Source organism: Dasypus novemcinctus, chromosome 8 (genome assembly GCF_030445035.2).
Source record: "Dasypus novemcinctus isolate mDasNov1 chromosome 8, mDasNov1.1.hap2, whole genome shotgun sequence".
Taxonomy (NCBI): Eukaryota; Metazoa; Chordata; class Mammalia; order Cingulata; family Dasypodidae; genus Dasypus; species Dasypus novemcinctus.
Genome location: NC_080680.1, coordinates 125,391,546 through 125,417,354, shown reverse-complemented (window position 1 = coordinate 125,417,354; position 25,809 = coordinate 125,391,546). Strand labels below are relative to the sequence as shown.

At 70.1% G+C, this 25,809-nt stretch overlaps 1 protein-coding gene across 1 annotated transcript in view; it reads left to right on the top strand.

Annotated features, from left to right (window-relative positions):
* Positions 1 to 206: 206 nt before the first annotated feature.
* Positions 207 to 25,809, top strand: part of RXRA (retinoid X receptor alpha) — a 38,700-nt gene continuing 13,097 nt past the window's right edge. The window contains 7 exon segments of the mRNA XM_071217113.1: positions 207 to 723; positions 8,286 to 8,359; positions 8,362 to 8,529; positions 14,055 to 14,205; positions 14,511 to 14,690; positions 21,666 to 21,835; positions 25,596 to 25,725. Of these exon segments, the coding sequence (XP_071073214.1) occupies positions 222 to 723; positions 8,286 to 8,359; positions 8,362 to 8,529; positions 14,055 to 14,205; positions 14,511 to 14,690; positions 21,666 to 21,835; positions 25,596 to 25,725 (1,375 nt within the window). The 5' untranslated portion in view covers positions 207 to 221.

The window sequence follows — 25,809 nt, the reverse complement described above, 5'->3', positions numbered from 1 at the left end:
CCGGGGGCTGCCTGGAGGGGCTTTCTCTGGTCCAGAGTAGAAAGGGGGGTGAGTCTGAGGGGCTGCCCTGGCTCTAGCGTGGCCGGGTGGGCGAGGGGGCGTGGCGACGGCCCCAGCTGTGCTGGGTGCCCTGCCTCTGCTGCACGGGTAAGACCCCGTCCTTGGTCTCAGGAAGTCCCCGCCAGAGACCGGCCCCCGGGCTGGGGGCTGCCGGCAGCAGCATGGGCGAGGGCACGGGGGTGCTGGGGCCTCCGCAGCGCACTGGGGGGACCCCCCTCCAGCCGCTGGAGCTTGGCTTGTTCCGCGCGCTCCGCCCCGCAGGGGCTCCCGCTCCCCTCAACCTGGCCGCGGGGGCCCTGGGCCACCCCAGCCCCTGGCTCCATGTCTGCAAGATGGGGCGCTCCGGGCGCGGTGGGCAGGGCCGGGACCCCGGAGGCAGGGCCGCTGCGGGCAGCGCACATTCCCCGAGCGCCCCCGAGCCGCCGGGCCGCGCCTCAAAACGAAACAAACCTGGCGCTTTTCCTGTCGCGGGGAAACGGCCCGGCGCCCGCAGGCTATGCGCCCCCAGCCTGCGTGCCCCGGCAGCGGCGGGGATTTCACCAGGAATTCCCCTCCCGCCCCCGTCTGCCGCCCCGCGGGGCCCCTGCGGCTGCCAGCACGCTTTCGGGGTACGGCCCGGGAGGCCGGCTGCGGCGCCGGGAGCCCCTGCCCGGCCTTGGAGAGGTGAGCGCCCTGCCAGCCTCCGGGGCGCCTGGCCCCGCGTGGGGCGGCGGCTGCCCTGTGCAGCCTTGGGGCAGCCCGGGGGTGGGAGCGGGTGGGGGAGCCCCATTCCCTGCTCAGCCCACTGGGGCTGGTGGGAGCCCCTCCCCTTGTGGGGGGGCTCAGTGCACCCCCGGCCGGGGGCACCAGCCTGGGCTGACGCGTAGTAGGTGCTCAGGCCGCCGCGCGTCTCGTCTCGTCTCGTCGTGGTGTCTGTGTGCTTTTGGGGACCCCTGTCCCTGGCTTAGCCCTGTCATGCCCCGAGGCAGGCCGTGGATAGCAAGACCTCCTCCTGGCAGAGGCGACAGCGGGCATGGGGCTGGGGCCCCTCCACTTTCGCCACACCCTTTCCCCGGCTGGGCCCCCTCCCCAGAGCTTCCTGCTGGGTTGGGGGTTGGGGGCTGGGCTCTCCGGGGCCTTTGGCGGGAGCAGGAGGCGGGTCCAGCCGACCAGAGCAGCTGGGGGTGGGGGCCCTGCCTGCTGTGCCGAGGGAGGGGGCTCAGGGGCCCTGGCCATGGGGCACTGCCTGGCTCGCAGGCCCTCAGGGGCCCTTTGGCGTGGGCAGGTGGCCCCAAGCCTGACCCGGGGAGCCCCCTGGCAGGGCCTGCTTTCTAGGACCTAGCAGGTGGCCTCCTGGGGTGCCGCTGGCTGCTGGGATCCCTTGCCCTCCTGACTTTGCCTCAGGGCTGACCAGGCTTGGCCCCGTCCCCTCTGGGTGTGGCTGTCCGGGGTGGGGACGAGGGGTCCCCCGTGGTGGAGGCAGGTGCCTTGGAGCAGCTTTGGGGACCGCCAGGCAACGTCCCCGGGGCCCTGAGGTTGCCACCTGGGGTGGTTGGAGCAACCCCGGGAGGAGGCACAGCTGCTGGCGGAGGCCACCAGGAGGGGTCTTTGGGCCCCTCAGGGCGCTGCTACCCTCCCCTGCAGGCCGTCCACCTTGCCGGGTCAGGCCGTGCATGTGGCCGGCCCCCAGCTGCCCCTGGAAACCGGGCCTGGGTCCCGGGGGAGAGGGAGGCGAAGGCAGGGGCTCGGCCTTCCTGGGAGGGATTTGGGGGGTCTGCCCTAGCGGGGTGACAGAGCCAGGTGGGGAGAGGGCTGCTGCGTCAGGGCGCTGGGTCCCCGCAGGAAGGGTCCGGCTGGTGTCAGGCCGAGCCTCCCACCAGCTGCCCCTCCTGCCTTGCACCCACGTGCACACCAAGCTGTGGGAGCTTGGGGGGCCGCAGCGCCACCCCCTGCCCAGGACCGTGGCCTCTTGGATCCCACTTCACCCTCGGGCTCCCGCCTGAGCCTCTCCTGCCGCAGCCGCCTGCCGCCGCGCCCGGCCCCAGCGCCGCCGGAGGCCTCGGGGGCCAGCGAGGGCGACCGTGCTGCCGGGCTCCCTTGTCCTCTTCCTATCCGCGTGCGGGCTTTGTCCCCCTCACATGACCGGTGGGACCCCAGGCACTCCCTTTGGCCACCTGTGGTGTCCTCCGCGGCCCCTGGCAGTGGCCCTGTCGTGTGGGGGGAAGGGCCGCTCAGCTGGGACGGGTGCGGGTGTGTGCATCACGGCCGCGCGGCCCCCTTGGGGGCCGTCACGCTGGCCAGCCGTCACTGAGGGTGGTCACATGGACCTTGGAGCCTGCAGGGGCGTGTCCCGAGGGGCACCGACCCTTGGTTTCCGAGATCCCGAGTTTGTCGGGACCGAAGGGCTCAGGGTGGCGCCTCCTGGCCGGGCCCCGAGAAATCCAGGCATCTGGGTCGCTGTTCCTGCCACCCGCGCCCTGGCCAGGTCTTGGGTGTGGGGCCCCGGGAAACCGGCTGCCGTGCCCCGTGTCCATGGTCAGTGCCCAGGGTGGCCCCCTCGGTTCCTGTGTGTCTCTGAGCAGGCCCCGACCCCGTGTTGGGGTGCCAGGGCGGTGCCGGGGGAGCTGGGTGCGGTCCTGCCGTCAAGGTCCCCCGGGTTGGGGACAGCAGGCCAGGGTCCGGCCCTGTGGCTGCGGCCGATGGGGAGCTGAGACCTGCTGCTTCTGGGGGGGCGGGGCTGGTGGCCGCTGGGGCGTCCCTGGGGGTCTGAGCCGCCTTCCGGCATGTTCTGGCCCACGCAGCGGCTGGCAGGAGCCCTGGGCCCCCTCCTGGGCCCGGAGGCGCTGGCTCTCGGGGCTGCGGCAGGCTGCCGGGCCGGGCCGAGGAGGGGCTCAAGGGACTCTGAAGGCCGCCTGCTCCGGGGCCCCCTGGACCCTGACTCGGGGCTCGAGGAGGTTGAGGGCGGGTCCGGGGCTTCAGCAGACTGCCCCTGAGACTGCGCGGCCTGGGTGCCCCTCAGTGGGGCTGAGATCTGGGCCTGGGACCTTTGGCTGGGAGACCTGAACACTGAGCTGACGCAGGGCCAGGTGGTAGCTCCAGGCTGGGGGTGGGCTCCAGTCCCAGCTCCCCCTCCCCAGAGGCCGGGCAGGCCCGAGGGCCCGAGCCCTCGACCCAGCAGGCGCCCCGTGCCATCCCCGGGCCGCCATGGCAGCCTCTGCTCTCTTCACGGCTGGCTTCAAAGGGGAAACTGAGGCTCAGCGAGGCCAAGGGACTTGCTTGGGGTCCCTTGGCCAGGGAGAGGTGGGCCCCGCGGCCCCAAGGGTGGGCAGGTGCGCCTCTCCACCGCTGCCAACGCCTCTCGCGTCGGGCACGTCCGGCCCCCGGGCCCCGGGCCCATCCTGCCTCCCCCCTCCTGCCCCAGCCGCCCCCAGCTTCCCCCGGAGCCCGTCGCGCCGTGGCTCGTCTCACCCGCACCACAGTGCCCGCCGTGGCTGCCACTTCTCCCTCCCCCGGGTGGGCAGGGGAAGCAGTGCTTCCGGAAGGCGGGGGCCGGGGGTGGGCGCCCCAGGAAGCTCCCGAGGGCCCGCTAGCTCTCTGCCGCCGGGTTTGGTTTCCGGGGGTCTCCCCAGGTGGGGAGCACGATGTGGCAGGGACAGGGGGGGCCTGGGCACGCAGGCCGAGCCCGCTCTGGCCTGGGTGTGCCGCTGCGTGGTTCTGCCCGACGTCCGGGCCCACGTTGCTCTCGGCAGCCCCCCTTCCACCTCCGCTCCATCCTTCCTGCCTTGGGGGCGGCTTGCCTCCCCCTGGAAGCCCCCAGCCCACGCTAGCCGTGGCAGTCTCCCTTGGCCCCGGCTCCTTGCCTTGGAGGCTGAGGATTATGGCTTCTCCCAGCCCTCCTCTGGGCTCGGTCAAGGCCCGGATGGCTGGGCCTTGGTTTCTCTATCTGGCCCACCGGACTGGTCCCCGGCCCCTCCCCGAGACTCTGCCGTGATGGGTCCTGCAAACTCGAACCCAGCCCTGGAGGAGCCCTGAGTGCCCCCCCCCGGGAGCGGGGCCTCCCCCGCTGCCACGGGACGGGAGGCCTGGGGGCTCGTCCCAGCCGCGTCAGGCCTGGCATTTCCTGCCCCCGCCTCCCCCGCCTGCCAGGCAGAGGCCGGAAGGGAGTTGGTGGGGGCTCCCCCCGCTTCCTGCTGTGGGGTGGGCTGCCCCGGGGGACCCTGCTCGGGAGTTCTGGTCGGTGGGGGCGTTCTCCTTCCTTTCCCCTGGAGCCGTTCTGGAGCGGCAGCTGGAGTTTCTGCTTGCGTACTGCCATGACGGGGAGCTCACCCCCTCGAGGAGGCAGCCCATGCTGTGTTGGGGCAGCAGTCGCCATGGGCACAGGTTTTATTGCAATTTTGTTCAATGTGACCTTCTTATCCCTCCCCCACCGAGGGTCTCTCTTCTGGGGCTAGGGAGCTCGCTGGCCCCTTGCTGTGGGGGCTCAAGCCTCTGGTACCCTGGTACCCGGGGTACCCTGCCTCTGTCCAAGACTTGTTTCTGGTCTCTAGATACTTGCCAGGGAGGCTAAGTTTGGAGGCCTGGGAAGCTTTTCATGCCGACAGAGGGAAGCATCCACCTCCTCCTCCAGGCAGCCCTCCTGGCCCGAGATCCCACAGTCCTCGCAAGGCCCCGCGTCCATGTCGGGGTACAGGTGGCGCCTCCTCTGCCTCGCTCGGCCCATCTGCTCCCCTTTCTGGGGTGGTCCCGTGCTGCCCCCGGCCATGCCGTCCTTCCCAGAGCCTGGGTCTCCTGATGGCCCAGGGCTCCCAGGCTCCCAGGCTGGTGGGGAGGGCGAGGCTCGGGCCGGGGCCGGCGGATCGCAGGCCCTGGGGTTTTGAGCCTGGGCAATTCGGCTTTGCCACCGGCCTCCTCCCGGGCCCCCCTGCCGCCCGCCTGGCGGGGAGGGCCCCCGGGGTTGGGGCCGTCGTGCCGCGTGGGAGTGAGTGCGGAGCGCCAATTAAGGGAGCACGGCTCCGCGAGCCCCGAGTGTGACTTCTTAACGACACCTCATCGTAGCGCCTGCTTATCTGCAGGTGGGGACAGGTAAGCGCCCCGGAGAGGCCTCGGCATGAGGGGGGCGTGCCTTTTTCTCCCAGCCCGGGATGCGGGCACGTCAACCTTTTCTCTGTAACGTTCCCTTCCTGGTAGAAAGTGTCTTTCCAGAGGAACACACCCGGCCGTTGCCACCGGGCTCGGGAAAGTGTCTGTGTGGACGTTCAGTGTAAACAGGAAGCCCTGGGGAACGGGGGCACGGGGGGGGGCGTGGGAGTCGTGCACAGCCGGGCCTTGCGGGGGGCCGCCCCTTCTGGCCTGGGCCCCCCCCCAGGCCCCCACTTTCAGCGCAGTCTGTCTGCCATTTGGGAGCAGTTCCTGGACCCTTGGCCCTGCACTCCAGGCCGTGCGTCTGGGGAGGGGGCTGGGGGGGCTGGGGGACCGCCCAGGGAGCCAGGCACGGGTTTAGGGGGATGTGCTGCAACCAGGCCAGGACCCCACCCCCTGACCCTCTTTCTCTCAAGCCCCTCCTTGCACCCCTGCCTCCCCCCTCCCGACTGGCCCCTCCTCCATCTGATTGGCTCCCGCGGCTTCGTGGTTCTCAGACTCCGGGTGTGGGCAGTGCCTGGAGGGAGGAGGGGAGCTTCGGGGTGCAGCCTGGCAGCGGGCGGCCAAACAAGCTGCTCCCCTCCCTCCCGCCTTCCTTCCTGCAGAGCCTTCTCCTGCCTTCTCCCTCCCCTTCCTGCTGGGAGGACAAACAAGCAGATGGGCCCGCCCGGCGGTCGGGCCAGGCCGAGGGCAGCCCTGCGCCCTGCAGCCTCGCGTGCCGGCCTCCTGCAGCCGAGAGAGCGCCTCCTCGGCAGGGCGCTGCCTTTGGAGAACGGTGGCCGGGAGCAGAGGCCCCTCTGAGAGGGGAGCGGGCTCCAGCGGCGGTGCACGCCCTCCTGTCCTGTAAAGAGTCCACCCCCACCCCAGTTCTCCTGGGAGGGCGGAGAAGCTGGGGGCACCCAGGAGTGACCGTCCTTCTGGGCCCAGCATCTCCCGGGCACCCGTGCCTCGGCATCCCACTGTCCTTGGCCTGGCTCGAAGTCACGCCCGAGGCCTGGGCCCCTGCCGACCCCACCCACTCCCGAGACCCACAGCGTGTGCCCTCGCCTTTCCGTCTGTGCTACCTGGCGGAGGCACTGCAGGGAGAGTTGTGCCAGGGGAATCTGGCTGTTCCTCTCTGTTCTACTCCTAGATCGGCAGGTGCTTCTCTGAACGGCACTGAAATAGCGCCAGGATGGCTGAGCCCTCTTCAACCGTCCCCCTAAATGTTGGGACTGTCCTGCAGAGCGTTGTGTCTCTCTACGTCACAGATGAGGACACCAAGGCCTAGAGGAGGGAAGAAGCTGGCTCGGGCTCCCCGCTGAGGGGGCAGGCAAAGGCAGGGCGGGGGCTGTGCTGGGGGCTGGCCTTGCTGGAAATAGCACCTGTCACCTGGCAGCTGCGGATTTTGGGAGTATGACTTGGGGCCACGCTTGTGCCTCCTTTGTGCCTGCTTCCTTGTCTGACACAGGTGGTAGCTGGTGATTTCTTAGGGTCACAGAGTGACCTGGTGCGTGAGGCCAGCCTGTTTGGTGCTTGCCACTCTTGGACATGTTCCCTGCCCATCTGCTCTCGTCAGCCCTCAGCTGCTCCCCTGTAGCCCCAAAGGAGGATTTCTCCAGGGCTCAGGGCCCTCCAGGCTCAGGAATTTGACAGCTCCTCCTGGGCTCCACTCTTTCTCCTTAAAGGAATTTAATGACCATACGGCTGGTCTGCAATACCTGGCTTTGCCAGTAGGTGCCGCTGCCATCAGGCTCTAGAATTGCTGAGGCGTGCGTTTTTGCAATCTCTGACCTGGTTTACTCTTTGCTTGGAGAACGATGAAGGTTTTAAATGGATCTGGGGAGGTTTTTGTTTTGCCAGTGGAGTCTGTGTCCTGAGTCAGACCCTGCCGGCCAGTGCCCAGGTTCGCCCCTGAACCCCAGGCCCGTGCAGAGGGGCCCCCGACTTGAGTGGTGAATTTCCAGGATTCCTTCCTGGCCGTCTCTCTGGGAGGCGAGGCAGCAAGTGCGCCAGCAGGCTGGAGGCTGCCAGGTGGGAGTGGGCACGTTCTCCCAGAGGAGTGGGTCTGGACACGGGTGGCAGGGCCTGGCGGGACGTGGGCGCAGCACCAGAATCCCCTGCGGTTTCCTAAACCGCTGGCTGAGAGCGCGCCATCAGGTCGGGTCCGAGCTCTGACCTGCTGGTGGTAGCACTGTACTCGAGCGCGTGGCCTGTCGCCCAAGTCCCCATGTGCGGGTGGCGAGTGGTGGTGAGAAGGGAACCGCCTGCCGGCCATGGCACAGGCTTGGAGGGCGCGTGTCCATGCCTCCTTCCCATGTCCTGGGGGCACCGCAGGGTCGCCCCGGGTTCAGGGAGGTGCCACCGTCGCCGGGGCGATTGGGGTGGCGCAGCCAGGGCGTGGCCCATGAGCACTGGTCACGACCGCCAGGTGGGGATCCGCCGTGCCTGGGCCCCGGAAGGCCAGGCAGTGACCCGTCGCCCGCTCGACTCCTCAGAGGCGTGGGAGCCCGCTTTGCGGGTGGGAGGGCCGGGGCCCGCGATGGGGCTGCCGTCTTAGGGCTCCCCGAGGCTTCCTGCTGGCCTATTCACGCCCTTGGGTCGTGGGTCCACCCCGAGACCCTCCCTCGGGGACAGGCTGCCTCCTGCCGCGTCTCTGGGGGCGATGAGGGAGGCCTCCTAAGCGCCGCTGGGCCTTCGAAGTCCCCAAGGCGAAAGGCCTGGCGTGCAGGAGGCGGCCCCCACTCACCAGCTCTGGGGTGCCCTCTGCATGCGCCGGGGGCCCCCGTGCACCCTCCCTGCCCCTCCCCGGCACCCCACGAGAGCCAAACAGACCCAGACCCTGGGGGTCCCTGCCCCGCTGCCCGGTGGCTTGGCTGGTGACCCGCGGACTGTGCGCCAGGGGCCGGCTGCCGGCCAGCTGGTAGGGCCACCCCGCCTCGGTGTCCGCACCTGTGAAGCGGGGCCGCCGTCGTGTGGCCCCGCCCCAGCCGCCCCGCGGCTCGGAGGGCGCAGGCCGGTTCCTGGCACGCAGCGGCCCCGTGGCGACGCGCGTGGGGGCCCGGGTCTGGGGAGGCAGCGCCGGCCGACGCCCCGCTGACCGCCCCCTGTACCCTCTTGTCTTGCAGATTTCTCCACCCAGGTGAACTCCTCCCTCGGCTCCCCGACAGGCCGGGGCTCCATGGCTGCCCCCCTCGCTGCACCCCTCGCTGGGCCCCCGGCATCGGCCCGTCGCTCGGCTCGCCTGGGCAGCTGCACTCTCCCATCAACGGCATGGGGCCACCCTTCTCGGTCATCAGCTCCCCCATGGGCCCCCACTCCATGTCTGTGCCCGCCACCCCCTCCTTGGGCTTCGGCACGGGCAGCCCCCAGGTGAGTGAGGGGCTGGGGCTGGGGAGGGGGAGGGCGAGGGCGGGGCCGGGGAGCAGGTCCTGAGGCCAGGAGGGGGGGGCTGGGGCCGGGGGTGGGGCCAAGGCTGGGGCGTTCGGTCCAGCCCGGGTGGGGACAGCCCCCCGCAGCCCCCGCTGGGCACGCGCCCCGAGCCGCAGGCTCCACACGGGGCCGTGTCAGCGGCCTGGCCCTTTGCGGGGGGGGCCGCGTGCCGTAGGGGGGCTGGAGCCCCGGTCTGGCTGGCACCAAGCGGCGACCCTGGCGCCCTCAGCCCCGCGTCCTCCTCTTGGCCCTCTGCCGCCCCGTGGCCCGTGCCGTGGGTGCCCCATACTCGTGGAGCTCTGCGGCCGCGGCTCCATGGGCCCACCCCGAAATAGGCTGGGGGCTCCCTGCTGGCTTGGGGTTTCCTGGCCTGGGGCCAACCCCGGGGCGATGGAGAGCTTTGGGGGTAATCCGCACGGGCTGGCGACACCCTGCCAGGCGCGGGCGCGGGAGGGGCGCGAGTGCCTGTTAGAGGTGCGCTCGTCCTCTCGGGGTCGCGCTGGCCGAGCCCCCTCTGCCTGGGGGCGGGCGCGGGACAAGTGCGGCCTCGGGCAGCCCTGCGGTGTCCTGAGTGCGGCCCCCTGCGATGCCCCCAGAAGCAGGCAGGAGGCCCCGGGTGCTGCCGCAGTGCTTTCGGCACGGCCGCCCCAGCCCTGGGTGTCAGCTGTGTGACGCCAGTGCAGCAAGAGGGCGGGCGAAGACGCCGGCTGCCACCTGTCCCTCGGACGGTGGCAGGGGCTGCTCTGGGCCCGCCCTCCAGGACCCTTGGGCTCGGCCGGTGCCGGCCCTGAGCTTCTGTCGGGGCAGAACTGAGGGCCAGAAGGGGCTCTGGAGGCCCCAAGCCTGGCGCCCCATTGGGGGCGGGGTGGGCGTGCAAGGGCAGGGGAGTTTCTGGGGTGGGGGCTGCACCTGCTGTGCGCTCTTCTCTCAGAGGCCTGGGTGCGCTTGGCACCTGTGGGTGCATCTGCCCACCTGGCCCTGCTGGGGCTGCACGGGGCTTGGCCGGGGGCCCCCCCTGCTGACGCCCACCACTGCTGGCGCCCCCTCCCCCCACTGCGGGCACCCCCCACTCCTAGCGTCCCCCACTCCTGGCGTCCCCCACTGCTGGCGTCCCCCCCACTGCTGGCGCTCACCCCCCACTGCTGGCGCCGCCCCCCCCCACTGCTGGCGCCGCCCCCCCCCCACTGCTGGCGCCCTCTTCTGCCCAGCCCTGAGCCCTGTAGTGGCTTGAGGGCCCGAGGACAGATCCTTGTGGTCCCCCCACACCTGGCACCCCCATACCCGGTGGTCTCTGTGGCCAGTCCCCTCCGTGGCCAGCGTCCTGTCTGCCTCCTGGGCAGAAGGCGCCAAGGCGCAGGGTCCGTGGGAGCTGGGCAGGCCCTGGGGCGCATCCCTGGGGCCCCGAGGCCCGGCGTGCCCTTCTCTTGCCCCGCTCGTCCCCCCCCACATTGCTTCCTGCACGGCCCCCAGCGCAGCAGGCGCCCCGAGAGCTCCTGGGCGAGCCTCTGGGCCCCGCGCAGCTGATGGGGCGGGGCCAGGCCAGGGAGGGGCGGGGGCGGGGCACAGACCCCAGCTGCCCCATTGCCCTGCGTGGCCACTCGGCGCCGTCCGCCCTCCCCGGTGAGCCTGGCTCCGCCATGCTCCGCGCCGCCTGCTGGGCCTCCGGCCTCCTGCTCGGGCTGGAGCCTGCCTCCACCCGGTCCGCAGCTCCTCCGTGGGGCTGAGTCTCCCTCTGGGAAACGTGGGGTGTTGGTGGGAGGGTGGGTGGCTCAGTGGGGGGCGTGTCCCTCCCCCGCCCAGCGCCTCAGGCGCAGCAGCCCCCGGGAGGTTCTCTGCCGCCTCGCTCCTCGGGGAGCCTGGCGTTCTGCTGCGCCCTGCCTGCTGGGGCCGCCAGCCCGGAGGCTGGTGCAGACCAGAGCCCCCAGCCCGCTCCCCTGGCCCGTCGTATTGGTCAGCCCAAGGAGTGCGGATGCAGAAAGCCAGAAACGGTTGGTTTTTACAAAGGGTATTTATTGGGGTAGGAGCTTACAGATACCAGGCCATAAAGCATAAGCTATTTTCCTCACCAAAGTCTATTTTCACGTTTGGAGCCAGATGGCTGCCGACGTCAGTGAGGGTTCAGGCCTTCTGGGTTCCTACATTCCTGGGGCTTGCTTCTCTCTGGGCTTAGCTCCTCTGTTACTCCACAAGGTCAGCTGTAGACTGTCAGGCAAACGCTCTCTCCCCCCGGGGCTCCAGCTTAAGGCTTCAGCATCAAACTCCAGCATCAAAACTCCAACGTCAAAACCCCCAGCTCTGTCCTTCGCCATGACTTTTATCGTGAGTCCCACCCACCACGGGGTGGGGAGTCAACACCCTAATGGCGTGGCCCAATCAAAGCCCTAATCATAACTTAATTACACCCAGGTACAGACCAGATTACAAACATAACCCAGTATCTATCTTTTGAATTCATAACCATGTCAAATTGCTCCAACTGTCCTGTGGGAAATGGATGCCTGGCGTAGGTCTGGGCAGAGCCGGCCTGGCCACAGCTGTCCAGTCCCCAACGCCCTCTCCCTGGTCTGGGGCCTCCCCCAGCATGAGACCCGGGGGTGTCCCAGAGCCCACCTGGCAGCGCCTGGCCCGCTGCAGTCACCGCAGGTGTTGGTTGGCTGGGCAGGGAGGGCCCCAAAGGCTGAGCCAGGGGCTGGGCGGCCCCGAGGCCTCGTGGAAACCCCACGTGTCTGGCTCAGAGGGAGAGCAGCAGAGCATCCCAGGGGAGCGCCTGCCCGGGCCCCGGTGGCCAGCACTGCCCACGCCCTCCGGTGGGGCCCACAGCACGATGTCCCATGGATGAGAGCCCGCGTGAGCTGTGAATGCTACGGGTTGGCAGCTGGGCATCGGCCAGGCCCACAGAGCATGCAGGTGGCTGCCTTGACCAGGGACAGGCAGGGACGGGTGCAGGTGCAGCAAGGCCGGCGGGCTTGGTGCAGAGGGAACCGCACCCCAGCCTGAGCGTGGCGGTCCCTGCCTTGGGGCTGCTGTGGGCGCAGAGGGCAGACGAAGCCAGGGGTGGGCAGGGGAGACCCGCGTGGGGCGCAATGACAACGGAGGCCCCGGCAGGAACTGAAATAGATGCCAAGGATGTGAAAGGGGAAATGGGACGGGCCCCACCCTGGCCGTGTGCAGAATCGCAAGGCTTGGGCGAGGGGCTCTTGGCACCCTGCGTCTCCCGGAAGATGGGGTACGTGAAGGGGAAGCAGTGCCCAGAGGGGCGAAGGGCGGTGACGGGGGGATATGCGTGTGTGGCAGATGCACGTCGGGGCCGCCCCTCACTCGGGGTGGAAGCTTTGAACTTGGGCCCAAGGCCGTCCGCTTGGAGCTGGGGTGGGCAGGAGCACGTTTCCGTGGCTGACTGTAGCCTTGCACGGTTGAGCCCAGGGCAGCAGAGGGGGTGGCCTCGGGGCTGCAGTGACGAGGGGGCCTCTCTCCTGGGCTCCCGCTTGGCTGCCCCTTTTCCCAGAGCCTCTGGCCGAGTGCTGGGCTGACAGGGAGCAGGGGTGACTGGGTGCAGACTGGAGCCGGCTTGGCCTCGCTCTGTCCGGGCAGTGTGGCTCGTTGCTCCATCCCATCCTCCCTGGTGTGGGCCGTGGCTAGCCCACGTTGCTGCTGAGGTTCTGCCTCAGTTTACCTAGGTCAGGCTGCAGGCCCTGCACATGGGTGCTGGGAGACAGCTGCTGGCTCCCGTGCCCTCCACCCCCGCGTGATACGGGGCAACCGCCGAAAGAGGAAGCGCACCAGTTCCTCTCCTTGGTCCTGCCCAGGACGTCGATCCCCTCAGGGGCCCGCCCTGGACACCCCAGTGTGAGAAGGTTGGCAGCTGCGGGGGTGCTCGGGGGCCCTGCTCCGTCACCCTCCATGGCTCCCTATTGCGGTGGCACAAAGAGAGCACCCAGACGGCTTCTTTTCCTCTTCCTAACTGTCCTTTTGTGCTCACCTCACACGTGCTCTGCCAGCTCCCTCTGCCTGGGGGCCCCCCCTGTCCCCCAGGGCCCGTCTGAGCGGCTGGCCGTCCTGGTTGCAGCCCCTGCTGGTGGCTGCGCGCTTGTCCTCACATCAGCCCCCCGGCGCATGGCGTGATGCCATCGGATTTGCAGGCAGGGGACGGGCGCAGTGTGACGGGAAGCCGTCTCCACGCCACACAGCGCAGGGAGGACACAACCCAAAGCCTCGGGGCCCTGGAGGAGCCGCTGCCGGCCCCCGCCCCCTGCCCTGTGGCCTTGGGACTGCCCGTGCTTGGGCAGGCAGGTTTGGCACGTACGGGACCGCGGAACACGAGGTCCGTCCTCGCCGAGCGGCTCTGGGCAAGGCCCGTCCCTCGAGGGCCTCGGTTCCCCCATCTGTGTGGGGGACCACGTGCTCAGGGGTTACTCATTGGCTCCGAGAGGCCGAGCCACAGCTTTGCCCTTAGTGCCCGCAGCTGGGGAGCAGGGTCCCCCACAGTCTGCGCCCGACAAGGGCGAGCACGGCAGGCCTCTGGGGTCCGCCCGGTGGGCCGCGCGCCCTTCTCGGGCCTCTCTGGATACTCGGGGAGAGGTGCCCTGGCCTCCCCCCGCCTCCTTCCTGATGGCGCCCGGGGGGATCGGGCCCCCTGCCCCTGCAGTCCCCGCCCCACCATCAGAGAAGGGCCTAGAGCTGGGGGTGGGGGAAGGGGGGCGCCTGGGCCAGGCCGTGGGGGGGCCGCCAGAAAGGAGGGTGGGGGCGGGGGGCCGCGTGGAAGGAAGAGGGAGGCCCGCGGGGGCGGTGCCCGGGGGCTGCCAGCTGCCGCCCGGCCCGGGGACTGGTGATTTCCGCCTCTCTCGGGATGTTTGGGGAAGTGGGGGTAGGGGGCTGCCGGCCGGGGTCCTGCCTGCCGGGAGCCGGGCCGGCCGGAGGGGCGCGGGGAGCCGCGGGCCCGTGGCGCTGACGGGAGCCTTGGGCTGGGAGCGGCGGAACCAAAACTGCTGTGTCATCGCGGCCCCGGCGGCCGTTGCCAGGGCGACGGGGTGACTTTCCCACGCTTCCTGCTGGCGCGGCGTCAGGCGGGCCGCTGCGCCGTCGGGCGGGCGGAGGGGGCAGCCAGGTGCGCGGCGCCCGCGGCGCACCCGTCCTCAAGGCGCGCCGCCCCCTGCCCCCCGCGCCCCGGGCGGCGGCGCCCGGCGGGAAGCTGTTCCCGCCCCGCCGTGCTGGGCTGTGGGTCGGGGGTCCCAGAGGCGCTGCGGGACGCGGTCATGGAGCCCCCGCCTGTCGATGGACGTGCCGCGCGGGCCCGCCCGGGGAGATGCCCCCCAGGGGGTGGCCTGCAGGGCTGCGGGTGGGGGGCGCGGCGGGGTCCCGGGCAGTTCCGCGCCTGGCGCCAGGGGTCTGCCGTGGAGGGCGGGGCCCGGGCTCGCCGCCTGCCATGGCGCTGCCGCCCACCCCCGGCCCCCTGACCGCCCCCGCAGCTCGGCTCGCCCCTGAACCCCGTCAGCAGCAGCGAGGACGTCAAGCCGCCCCTGGGCCTCAACGGCGTTCTCAAGGTGCCCGCGCACCCCTCGGGGAGCATGGCGTCCTTCACCAAGCACATCTGTGCCATCTGCGGGGACCGCTCCTCAGGTAGGGGGGGCCCTGGGCCCCCGGGGGCCCTCCCCTTGGGGCCTGCTGGTGTCCCCATCAGGCGCGGTGGGAGCCCCGGGTGGTTGGGGTGGGGCGGTGCCTCTCCTCCGAGCTGTGCCCGGGGTGGGGGCCTGTGCCTCTGCCCCCGGGTCCCCAGCGCCCCGAGAGGGATGCTCCTCGGGTAAGCAGGGCAGGGTCCGAGCAGAGACGGGGGTCCAGGCCTGCTGGGCATGCAGGGCTGGGGCCCGGGGCGGGGCCCGGGGCAGGGGCCCGGGGTGGCACTCAGCGCCCGCCGCCGCCCGCAGGCAAGCACTACGGCGTCTACAGCTGCGAGGGCTGCAAGGGCTTTTTCAAACGGACGGTGCGCAAGGACCTGACCTACACCTGCCGCGACAACAAGGACTGCCTGATCGACAAGCGGCAGCGCAACCGGTGCCAGTACTGCCGCTACCAGAAGTGCCTCGCCATGGGCATGAAGCGGGAAGGTGGGCCCTGGGCGGCGGACAGGGGGGCTGGGGGCGGGTCCGAGACACCCGGGGCACCTGCCCTTGCATCCTGGGGCTGGGGGCCCCCGAGGACAGGATCTGGCTCTGGACTCGGGGTCCCTGCTGGCGGGGGGCTTCCTTGGTTGAGAGGCAGTGCCTCCTGTGGGCAGCATGCTCTCTCGGGGTTGGGGGTTGCCTTGGCTCAGTGCCAGGCCCTTACCTTCCTGCCCTGCCGCAGTCTACCTCTCTAGGCCTTTATTGAGCACCTACTGTGGTCGGGGTGGGCCGCTCCGTAGCGCACTCTGGCGGTCCAGCACGGGGGCGGCCGGGCAGGCCAGCGGCCTCCAGAGACCGCCATGTTGGGGGCCAGGGGCCTCTGGGTCCCCCTGCAGCCTCCCCTTGCATCCCACCCTTGGAGCAGCGGGGCCAACGCATCAGCTTTGGGATTCTCGAGCTCTGTTTGTGGACAGGCCTTACAGAGGTGGGGCTGGGAAGCGTTGGGGTGGCCGAGGCGTCCAGCGGCGCCTGCCCTTGGCCCCCCACCTGCGTGTGCCACCTCCCGGCCCTGCTCCTGCTTTCCTGCTGCAGCTGTCCCATTTCTCCTGCAGTTGCGGCAGCCTCTTGACTCTGAGCAGACCCCTGGTTCCCGGTTTGCTGACGGGGGGCGGTGGGTATGGGGGTGTGGCTCGCCAGGCGTGGCCCCTGGCCTTGGGTTGGAAGGCGAGTCAGGGCCAGGGCCCGCGCGGTCTGTTACCCCAGACCACGGAAGCCCCTCCTCTCCGCTGAGGCTGTCCCCTGCCGTGCCCCACGTGGCCAGCTGCTCGTCCTGCTCCTTCTGCCCCGGCCCCTGGCGGAGTCCGCGAGCCAGAAGCGGAGCTGCCAGCGCCCTGCTGGAAGGCCTCATGTGCTGGTGGGGCTTTTCATCCCATTTTATTCTTTTTATTTCTTTTTCTGGCACCTTCTCAGCCTTAATTGTTCTCACCGAGAAATCAAAACCTCAGTTGGGCCGTGAGCGCCTGCAGGATTTCCTTTGCAGCCTGCCAGGCTGGCGAGGGGCACGGCAGGGGAACCTGGGGCAGCCCAGGTGGGCATCATCGGCTGGGGCCACTTAGTGTGAGGGTGGGGGCAGCAGGGAGGGCGACGGGTCTGGGGGCGCCAACTCCCCAGGGAGGGGTCCCGTGGGTGGAGCCCTGAGCCCCAGGGCTGCTCGAACCGTCTGCATACGAGGCTTTTCTGATCAGACACGTGTCCCCGTGAGTGTGGTGAGAGCTCGCCCAGGCCTGCCTTTCGCTGTGCAGATGGAGAAACCGAGGCCCAGAGGGCTGGGCTTGTCTGGGGTCACCCAGCCGGGCTGGAGGCCAGCCTCCAGCTCTCAGTCCAGACCTTGTGCCCTTAGCTGCCCGGGCGGAAGGCGGCTGTTGCCTAGTCAGGGAGGGCTTGCTGGAGGCGGTGAGGCCAGCGCCGGCCCCCAAGCCTACAAACTTGGGCAGGGTCAGGTGGGCGCTCGCGTGGAGAGTCTGGACCAGCCTGGCAGGTCCGGGCTGTGGAGAGTGTGGCCTGGCTGGAGAGCAGAGGGCGCCTGCTGGGGCGGGGTGCGGCCTGCAGCGTGCAGCTTGGGGAGTCGGCACACCCTCCCGTTCCAGCTCTGCGCAGCTCCAGGCGGCGGTCACCCGGGCTCCGCGGCATCGGACGGGGCTTGGCGGGAGGGGGCACTGGTGGACCCTGACACGAGGGGGTGGCAGCAGGCAGCGTCCACGGACCCGGCCCGAGGGAGCGGCGTCCGCGAAGGTTTGGGACCGTTGGCAGACGTGGCGCCAGCGGACGTGGCGCACGGAGGAGGTGGCGTTTCTCAGCGCCTGGTCTTCCCGGGAGCCCCCGCAAAGCCTCTGCAGCTGCCCCCCACCCCAGGCCTGGGGAGACTGTGCCCGGCCCCCCTAGTGCCGTTGTCGAGCCTCAGGGCTGGTGCTGCCCAGAAGTCACTGGTCCGTCCCCGACGCAGACCCTGGGTCTGGCGATGGCCCGTGCCAGGTGGGTGGTGGCGAGCGTGCCGCCCCTCGTTCCCCAGGCAGCCTGTCCCCCGTTTCCCTCCTGGGCAGACCCTCCTGGGGAGGTGCTGGCGTGGCAGGGGCTGGGGGCCGCCCACGTCGGGGTGGTGCTCGCCCTGGGGGCAGCCGGCTGCCCAGCGGGCAGGACGGGGGCTGCCCGGCCCTCTCCACACCAGGGGAGTGGCACTGCGTGGCCGCTCAGGCAGCAGCTTTGCCTGGCCACCTCCGTGGACACGGAGCCTCACTCGGGGCTGGTGTGGGACGCCGTGGGTGACAGCACGTGGCATCGGGCAGCGGTGGGGCCTGCACACGCGGGCAGCGCCGCCAGCTGGGTCCACGGCATTCCTGGAGCTGGGCAGGAGGGGCTTGGGGCCGACGCCACATCCTGGGGCTCCCGGCTGAGCCCTGGCCTGTCTGTGGACTCGCGGCGGGTGTGGGTTCTCCCAGTCTGATGGGGGAGACCCGGTTCCCATGCTGGGGTGACCCCGGCTGGGCTGGGAGCGCTGCGCCCCGCCCCCCCCGCTGCTCTCCTTCCTCCTCCTCTCCAGGAAGGCACCCCCCCACTTCCTCTCTGCTGCCCTTTGCTTCCCACTTCCGCCCAGCTTTAAGGGACTTGGGTGAGGAAACGGGAGCGTCCGGTGTGTGCACACGTGTGTGAGTGGATGAGAGTGTGTACGGGCATGTGTGTGCACGGTGAGTGCATGCATGTACATGTCTATGCGTGCAAGTCTGTGCACGTGTGTGCGTGTTTGTGTTATACACACGTGCATATGTATGCTGTCTGTGTGTAGGCATACTATATATGTGCACGAGTATGTGAGTGGGTGCGTGTGCACAGGTCCACATGGCCCCACACGTTCCTACTATAGTGTAAGAGCCTGGGCTGCTCCCATGCTGCCTGCGTTTGCCACTCTGACCCTCTTGTTTCTTTTTCTGTTTCCCACGCTTGTTGAGAGAAGACAGCTCTGTCCTTGGCTCGTGGTGGGCTTGGGCAGTGGGTGGGCGCCAGGGTGTGTGTACCTGTGGTGCTCTCACGTGTGAGGAGTGCATGTCCTGAATTGAATCCTTGCGAGAAGGGGGGACTTGTCCTCTGGGCTAGGTCAGCTTGGCAGGACTCCCTGCTGTGGGGGACCCATCGCCCTGTCCTGAGGTGGCTGCAGAGGGGCTTTCTCGTGCGGTTCCGTCCCGGCCGTGCACCCAGGAGGCGCCCCCGGCCCCCGGCCATGCCCACCACGGGGCTGACTGCCGTTACCGCCCCGGGCATCGCACGCGGCCCCTGGGCGTCCCCTGTGCCCCGGTGTCGGGGTCCCGCCGTGCCGGGGTCGAGCCTGCGCGGAGGCGCCCGCCCTCTCCAGGCATATTTGCAGATGGCTGTGGGGGGAGGTCGGCGCGGGGCTGGGGGCTCCGAGCGGGAGCCAGGGCCTGGGGGTGTGGCGTGTGACGTGACGCTGGTGTCTGGGGCTGCCCCGCCGGCTGCCCCCCGTTCTTCCGCCCGCCCGCGGCGCCCGAGGAGGCCCCGTGCTCACAGACGCCCCTGCCCGAGGCGCGGTGCCAGGGCACACGGATCAGACGCAGCTGCGTCTCGGGCCCCCGAGCGGGCGAGGCCTGGCCCCCCGGCATGCATAGAGCCGTGACGTTCGCAGCGACTGCGCGGGGCCGCCGGGGCCTCCAGGCTCCAGAGCCTTCGCGGGACCCTCGCTGCTGACTTCTCGGCGGCCCCGCTGCGGGCGCAGGTGCCCGGAATCCTGCTCCCCCGCGCCGCCGCCTCCGCGCCCTGCCCGGGCACCCGGGGCCGCCGCCGTGCTGCCCCCACGCCCAGACCACCGTCACAGTGTGTGTAGGGGTCCCTGCAGCTGCTGCATCTGGGGAGCCCCCGGGGAGAGCTCCCCGGGCCTGGCGATGGGCCGTGGTGGCTTTGAGGGCCTACTGCGTGCCAGGCACGTTCTCGAGGGTGGGTCCCCAGGGAAGCACTTTGATTGTACTTTGCAGACAGGGAACCCATCCCTGAGAGTCAGGGAGGGGCCTGGGAGTGCCGGGTGGGGCTGGGGGCCCAGGGGGTGACAGGTGGGGCTGGGGGCCTGGGCGTGCTGGGGGGGGGGCGGGGCTGCGGGCCCAGCGGGTGCTGGGTAGGGCCGGGGGGTCCTAGAGGTGCCAGGTGGAGCTGGGGACCTGGGGGCTGCTGGGTTGGGCTGGGCTCCTAGAGGTACCGGGTGGGGCTGGGGGTCTGGGGGTGCCAGTGGGGCTGGGGGTCCGGGCCGTCTGGTTCCCGGTCCTGCAGCCTGAGAGCTGAGCCGTGCCCACCCCATCAGGCGCTGTCCCCACACCTGGTGAAACGCGGTCAAGCTGAACGTGTCCCCCTCAGGTGGGTCCAACTGGGACCCGTTCCTGAGTGCGGGGCCTGGGGTCCCCTGGTCTGGTCCCGGCCGCCCTGGGCTGCACTCTCGGCACTGACTGGCCGTGGTCAGCCCCAGTGGGGGCCTCGCCGGGGGTCCTTCAGCCCTCCAGGGCCTGCGCCTCGTCATCTGATGGGGAAGGTGACGCGGGGAGGGGGCTCCTTGAGGGGCTGGGTCTGGTTGGCGGGGGGGGCAGGGCCCCCTCAGCGTCCCCGGGCCCTGGGCCACCCGCCCTGCACCTGCAGCCCCCACCGCTGCCAGGGCTTCTGGGAAAGCCCGGCCTGCAGAGGCTGGGCCTCGGGCTGCCTCGGCCCCCTGGCCGTGGCCTGGAGGCTTGACTGGCGCCCCGGGCCTCGGGACCCGCTGTGGGGACGGAAAGCCCCTCTCCCGAGTCTCCCCGGGCGCCCGGCCAGGGCCTGGGGAGGACGGGGCTGGGGAGGACGGAGGGGCCGCGCTCGCTGGCTTCTGGGATGGGACTGCTGCTTGTGGGGGCGTGGGAGGCCTCTCTCTACAACCCAGGGTGTCAGGCGCCGGGTTGAGGGGTGAGTGGGTGCTACCCACCCAAGCCAGGACAGGAGCGCACGCAGCAGGAGACAGGCGCAGGGCCCTGCCGACCTCCACACCGCCAGCCGCGTGGGCGAGGGTCCTGGGGAGGGAGGGGAGAAGACGTGCCCAGGTGGGGGCATGGCTGTGGTGGGGAGGAGGGCTCACCCACCACCCAGCTCGACCTTGGTGAGGGGACAGGGCGTGAGCAGGTGCACCAAGGCCAGGGTCCCTGGGAGTCACCCCTGTGCTCTGTGCATGGATTGGGGCCGGTGGGGAGCAGGGTGGGCTTGGGGACCGGCCACTGGCTGAGTGGCCCCTGCAGCCTGGCGGGGGGTGGGGGCCGCGGCTGGGGAGGGCCTGGCGGGGGCAGCACAGGTACGTGGCGTCCACCGCAGGGGTGAGCAGGTCTGGGTGGCTGTGGCCTCGCGCCGTGGCCTCGTGTCCTTCTCTGGACCCGGGAACGGGCGTGGCCGGGGTGGGTTTATGGTAAATGCACGGTACTGCTGCTCGAGGGGCAGTGGCCGGGCAGGGCTGGCGAGGGTCCAGGGCCCCGCGGCCCCCGCGGCCTGAGCGTGGCTGGGTGGGCTGGCCCTTGGCGGAGCCTCCCTCCCTGGGCCGCCCGTGGGGGTGTCCACTGGGCTGTAAGGCTCTGGCGGGCGGCCACGTGGCAGGGGCCGGGCAGGGCTGTCCTCGAGTCGGGGCCGCCAGGAGCCCCGGGCAGGGAGCAGGCCTGGCCTGGGTGGGCTCTCCCGGCCTGAGGGTGGGCCCGGCGCCAGAGGGCAGCTCCAGCTCCAGTTCCTGCTTTCCGTTCCCCGATGCTCCTGGCCTGGGGGCTCCCCGGTCCCTGCATTGCAGGCCTTTCTCTTGCAGCGTCCAGGGGTGTGTGGGGGGGCAGCGTTCTTGGGCTGGGGAGGCCCTGGACGCCACCTGCCCAAGCTCCCGTCCTGCAGGGGGAGCGTCCAGAGGCCCGGGTGGTGGCGGGAGGCGGGCTGCGCGCAGGGGCAGGGCTGCGGAGGCCGTGGGCCTGCGCACTGCGGGGCGGGCGGTGGCGGCCTCCGCTCTGGTCATCAGAACCCGGGGGGAGGGGCTGCTGGCCACACGTGGGGGCGTCCACGGGCGCGGTGGGCAGCCTCCGGCCCTGTGCCAGGCGTGGCCTCTGGAGTGTGGCTCCCCCTGCGCCTCCTGTGTCTGTGCCCCCAGCTCAGGGTCCTCGGTGCCGCCCCCCGAGAGCAGGGGGCAGGGGGCGTGGGGGGGGCCCCGCAGGGCCCCCGGGTGCCTGTGTGCTCCCCAGGCCTGCTGCTGAGCTTGGGGGGGGGTCCGCGCCCTCCCGAGAAGGCCTGTGATCTGCCCACCCTGCCTGGGGGTGCTCCGGCCTCCTGCCCTGCCCCCCAAAGGCCCGCCCCTCCCGGCCTCGCTCACTGGGGGCCCCGACGCTGGCCACCCTGACCACCCTGGCTGGCCCACGTGCCCCCCGCCAGGCCCCCTCACGCGCCCCACGCCTGCCGGCTTGTTCCTAACCTGGGTCACTCTCCTGGTCCTGGAAGGGGCTTCCCCGGATGTCAGCCTCAGCCTGGTCCATTGCCGGCGCCCCGTTGCCGTGGGGCCCTCGCCGCCCTCCCTGGGGCTCGTGCGCTTCCTTGGAGCTCTGTCCCACCCTTGGCCCCCTCCCCTGATGGGACCCTGTGCGCTCCTGAGCCAGCCGGCGCACTGTTTCCTATCTCTGATTGTTTGCGCTTGCTGCTGCCTTGGCCCATCACACTTCCTTCCTGTTACTTCCTCCAGGAAGCCTTCCTGGCTTTCTCTGGCCCCACTCCCTACCAAAGCCCCCCCACCCTGGATTGGGGGTGAGCCGTCGGCTCTGTGAGTGTGCCCCCGGCGGGCTCCTGTGTGAGTGTCCTCAAGAGAGCCCGCGTGGGGGGCGAGCCATGTGCTCTCGGGACTCCCGGCGTTGCCCGGCCCTGCGCTGACCTCCCTCCCCGGGCGTGCTGCAGCCGTGCAGGAGGAGCGGCAGCGTGGCAAGGACCGCGGCGAGAGCGAGGTGGAGTCCACGAGCAGCGCCAACGAGGACATGCCGGTGGAGAAGGTTCTGGAAGCCGAGCTGGCCGTCGAACCCAAGACGGAGACCTACGTGGAGGCCAGCGTGGGGCTGAACCCCAGCTCGGTGAGTGCCGCCCGCTCGCTGCGCCCACCCGGGCCTGCCTGCGCCCTCCCCTCCAAGCTGCACCCTGGCCTGGCAACGCGGGCAGGGCCCGTGGGCCCCGCTGTGCCAGGGGCGGCTGGTCGGGCCCTCGGGGCGGGGGGTCTGCTGGGGCCTCGAGGACGGGCGCTGGCCCCGCCATCCCCACTTTCTGCCTGTCTCTGTGGGTGGGCCCCCAGGCAGCCCAGCGGGACAATTCCCCAGCCTACCGGAAGCCCCTTCTGGAGAAGGTGGGAGGAGGTGCCAGCGGGGCACAGGGGCTCTGCAGGCCGCTGGGCACGGCCCCCCAGGAGCTACGCGAGCGCCCTTGGCCCAGGGCCCTTCAGCCGTCTCTGGTCTGGGCCCTGCAGCAGCCGAGGATTTGAGCGCCCCGTGAGAGCCAGGCTGGCCACGCGCCCGCCCCGTTGCCTGGCAGGTCGCGCCGGGGGCCAGGGCGGGCCTGGCTCTGGGGTCAGCCTCGTGTCTGGCCCTCGTCTGGCTGCCCCCCGTGGTCCAGGGCTGGGCCGGGCTCAGTGCCCTGTGGCTCGGCCCCCCCGAGACCTTGCCTGGGCCACCCCGAGGCCGTGCGCCCGTCCCCCCCTGCGCTCCCCAGGGCAGCCTGGACCCCTGTGCTCCGCTCAGAGCCCCCGCCCCTCTTGCGGCCCTGCCCCGTGGCGGCTGCAGAGGGAGCCAGGGCTAATCCTTCCCCACCGTGAGGCGCTCGCCCCTCCCTGCCCTCTCGAGGCCCAGGGACCCCTGCCCTGCCCCGACGAGCCCACCCACCCGCCAGCCCTGGGCCAGGTAGGTCCTGCAGCCGGGACCCCGGGCTGGGCCCTTCCCTGGCCTGGGTGGGAGGTGATGGCCCCCGCGGCCTGTGGCCCACCTCCCCCCCCCACCTCTCCTGTCTGGGTTGGGGGCTGGGCGCCAGCTGCGAGGCTTCTAGGCACGGGGAGCTCCAAAAGCAGCTTGGGTTCGCCGGCTTTTTATTTTGCCAAGTAAGGATGTTACTTGGGAGAAGGAAAGCCCCTGCCATCTGTTCTCACCACCGTTTCACAGCGGGAGGGCGGTTTGGTGCCACGTGCCCGGGCGGGGCTCGCCAGAACCGTAGGGGGTTCTGAACCAGCCGCGCCGCTCTCGACAGCGGCTTGCCCTGAATCCCACTTCCGGGGGCCCACCCTGGCGGGCTGGCCCGGCCCCGCTTTGGGGAAGGGCCCGACAGGTCCCCCCTGGCCAGCGCCCATGCCCAGGTGGGCGGTCCAGGTGTCAGCACAGCTCAACAGCAGGGAGAGCTCGGTGACGCCCGGGCCGCCTGGCCTGGCTCCGGTTCTCCCGAGGGGCGGGGCGGGCAGTGTCCTGGGCTGGCACGATACTCGCCCTGGCGGTGCCCCCGCCCCCAGCTCCTCCAGGGCCGCCTCTCCCCTGCCCGGCTAGACCCTGAGGCTCTCGAGTCCACCCAGCCCTGACCAGCCCCGGTCCCTCTTGCCGGTTCTCGGGCCTCCCTCCTGTGTGTTTGCATCTCAGCAATTTCGAGGCCAGTGACGTCAGCAGGTCTGGACCAGTTGTCTTGTTCAGGGTGGGGAAACCGAGGCCCGGGGACAGAGAAGAGGTGTTGGGGTCTGCCGGTCTCTGGCGGGGCGGGTAAGCCTGGGGCTGGCCTGCACGCTCTCCGTGATGGGGCGGGCGCACCCCGCATCCCTGAGCCGTGACGCAGGACCCCGAGTCTCTCACAGCCCGGCAGGGGCCTCTCCTCGTGTCCCCCCGCGCCGGCATTCATTTCTCCAGGACTTAGGGTGCTGGGAAGCAGAGAGAGCAGTTGACACGTGCCATGGGCTCGGGCGGTGCTGTGGGAACTGTCCCCCCATGTTAGGGGTGGGGGCCCCGAGTGTGGAGGGGCGCACTTTGACCTGGTGTTAGGACCTTGGAGGTGGAGTGTGTCTGCAGAGGGGACACCCAGGAGGACTTCCTGTAGAGGCGGCGTTCTGTCCCCCCAGCCTACTTGGGGCTCAGGAGCTGCTCTGCCTGCACACCCTGGGCCGTGCCGGGCGCCTCTCCCTGTGGCCCCAGGCTCCCCCCCGCACCCCCCAGCCCTCCCCACCAGTCCCGCCCCATCTGTCACCTGGGCCTCCCCGCTGAAGCTCGCACGCCCTTGCGGCAGGCTGGGCCGTGTTTAGACTGTGCATCTGCCTCTGCAAAGCTTTTTTTCCATTTAGTTTATTATTGCTTTTTTTTTTTTTGAAAGGATACATAGAGCACACAAAACGTTATATTAAGCTCCTTCTTGATATAGAGGTGGAGTGGACATCACCATCCCAGGTCCACAGGGTGGAGAAATAGAGTATGGATTAGAGTGGACGCACTGATATTCTACTATGGAACTATTGTGATTAGTAATGGAAGAAATCCTAGCATTGAGGTGGAGAAAGTGGCCCCGGTGGCTGCTGAGGGCAGGGAGAGGGAAGAGGAGATGCGATGTGGGAGCATCTTCAGGACTTAGAGTTATCCTGGGTGGTGCTGCAGGGACGTTACTGGACATTGTGTGTCCTGCCATGGCCCACTGGGTGGACTGGGGGAGAGCGTGAACTACAATGTAAACCACTATCCATGTGGTGCAGCAGTGCTCAGAGATGTAGTCACCAAATGCAATGAAAATGCCACAACGATGAAAGAGGGTGTTGATGTGGGAGGAGTGGGGTGAGGGGGGTGGGGGCTATGTGGGGACTTCACATTTTTTTAATGTAACATTAAAATATATATATATATTTAAGAGGTCCCCATATACCCACTCCCCACCCCCCCCACCCCTCCCACGTCATCAAGCTCTTTCATCTTGTGGCACGTTCACTGCGTTTGACGAGTGGGTTTGCAGCACTGCCGCACCGTGTGGATGGTAGTTCACGTTGTAGTTTACACTCTCTCTACAGGAAGCTTTTAAAGGGAGGTGTTTGCTCCTGCATCGGGCTCTCGGCATGGGTCCTGCTGTGGCCAGGTGAGCCGTCCAGGTCCCGGCTCATCAGACCCTGAGTTGGATTAGCCCCTCTGGGTAGAACATTCCAGAAGGCCTGAAGGCCCGTTGACTTGCCTGCCCTACCCTGAGCTTTCACCTCCATGCCCACTCAAGGGGCAGCACCCCGCTCCCACCCGCTGCGTGACTGACAGTTCCCCCGCGGCGTCTCGCCTCCTGCCCAGGCCGTGGCGGGGAGTGAGCGGGCTCCGCGGTTGTGTGCGTGTCCTCTCGCTGCTGTGATGGGGCCTCAGTGGCTTAAAGCCGTGTGGGTTCCTCTCCAGCCCTGGAGGGCAGGATTCTAACACGTCCTCACTGGGTCACAGTCCAGCTGCCGGCAGGGCTGCGGCCCCTGGACGCCCTGGGGGCTCTGTTGCCCTGGGTCCCACCTGCACCCCTTGCCCACCGCCCCATCCTCGCCTTCGAGACCCGCTGCGGCGCCGCCCCTCCCCTCGCTGCCTCTGTGTCCGTCCTGGCGTCCCTCTCCTGCCTCCCCATACGGACACCCCTGGGGCCTCCAGGCCCCCCCCTCAGCCCAGGCGCAGCTCCCTTCCCGAGGCCCGTAACTCAGCCCCGTCCCCTGTGTCCTCCTGTGGCGCGGACGGCGCACACAGGTTCTGGCCTGGCACGCGGGCAGCTTCGGGGCCTTTGTGCTGCTGCCGCGGGGACGGGCATGTCTGGACCTCATTCTCCGTGGGCGCGTTGGTGGTATGGACCTGACGTGATGCCTCCCTCTCGCCGTAGCCGAATGACCCCGTCACCAACATCTGCCAAGCGGCCGATAAGCAGCTCTTCACGCTGGTGGAGTGGGCCAAGCGCATCCCGCACTTCTCGGAGCTGCCGCTGGACGACCAGGTCATCCTGCTGCGGGCAGGTGAGCGGCCGTGCCTGGGGTGGGGGGCGCTGGGCAGGGGAGCGGCCGCGCCCGGGGTGGGTACTGGGGGTGCTGGGCAGGGCA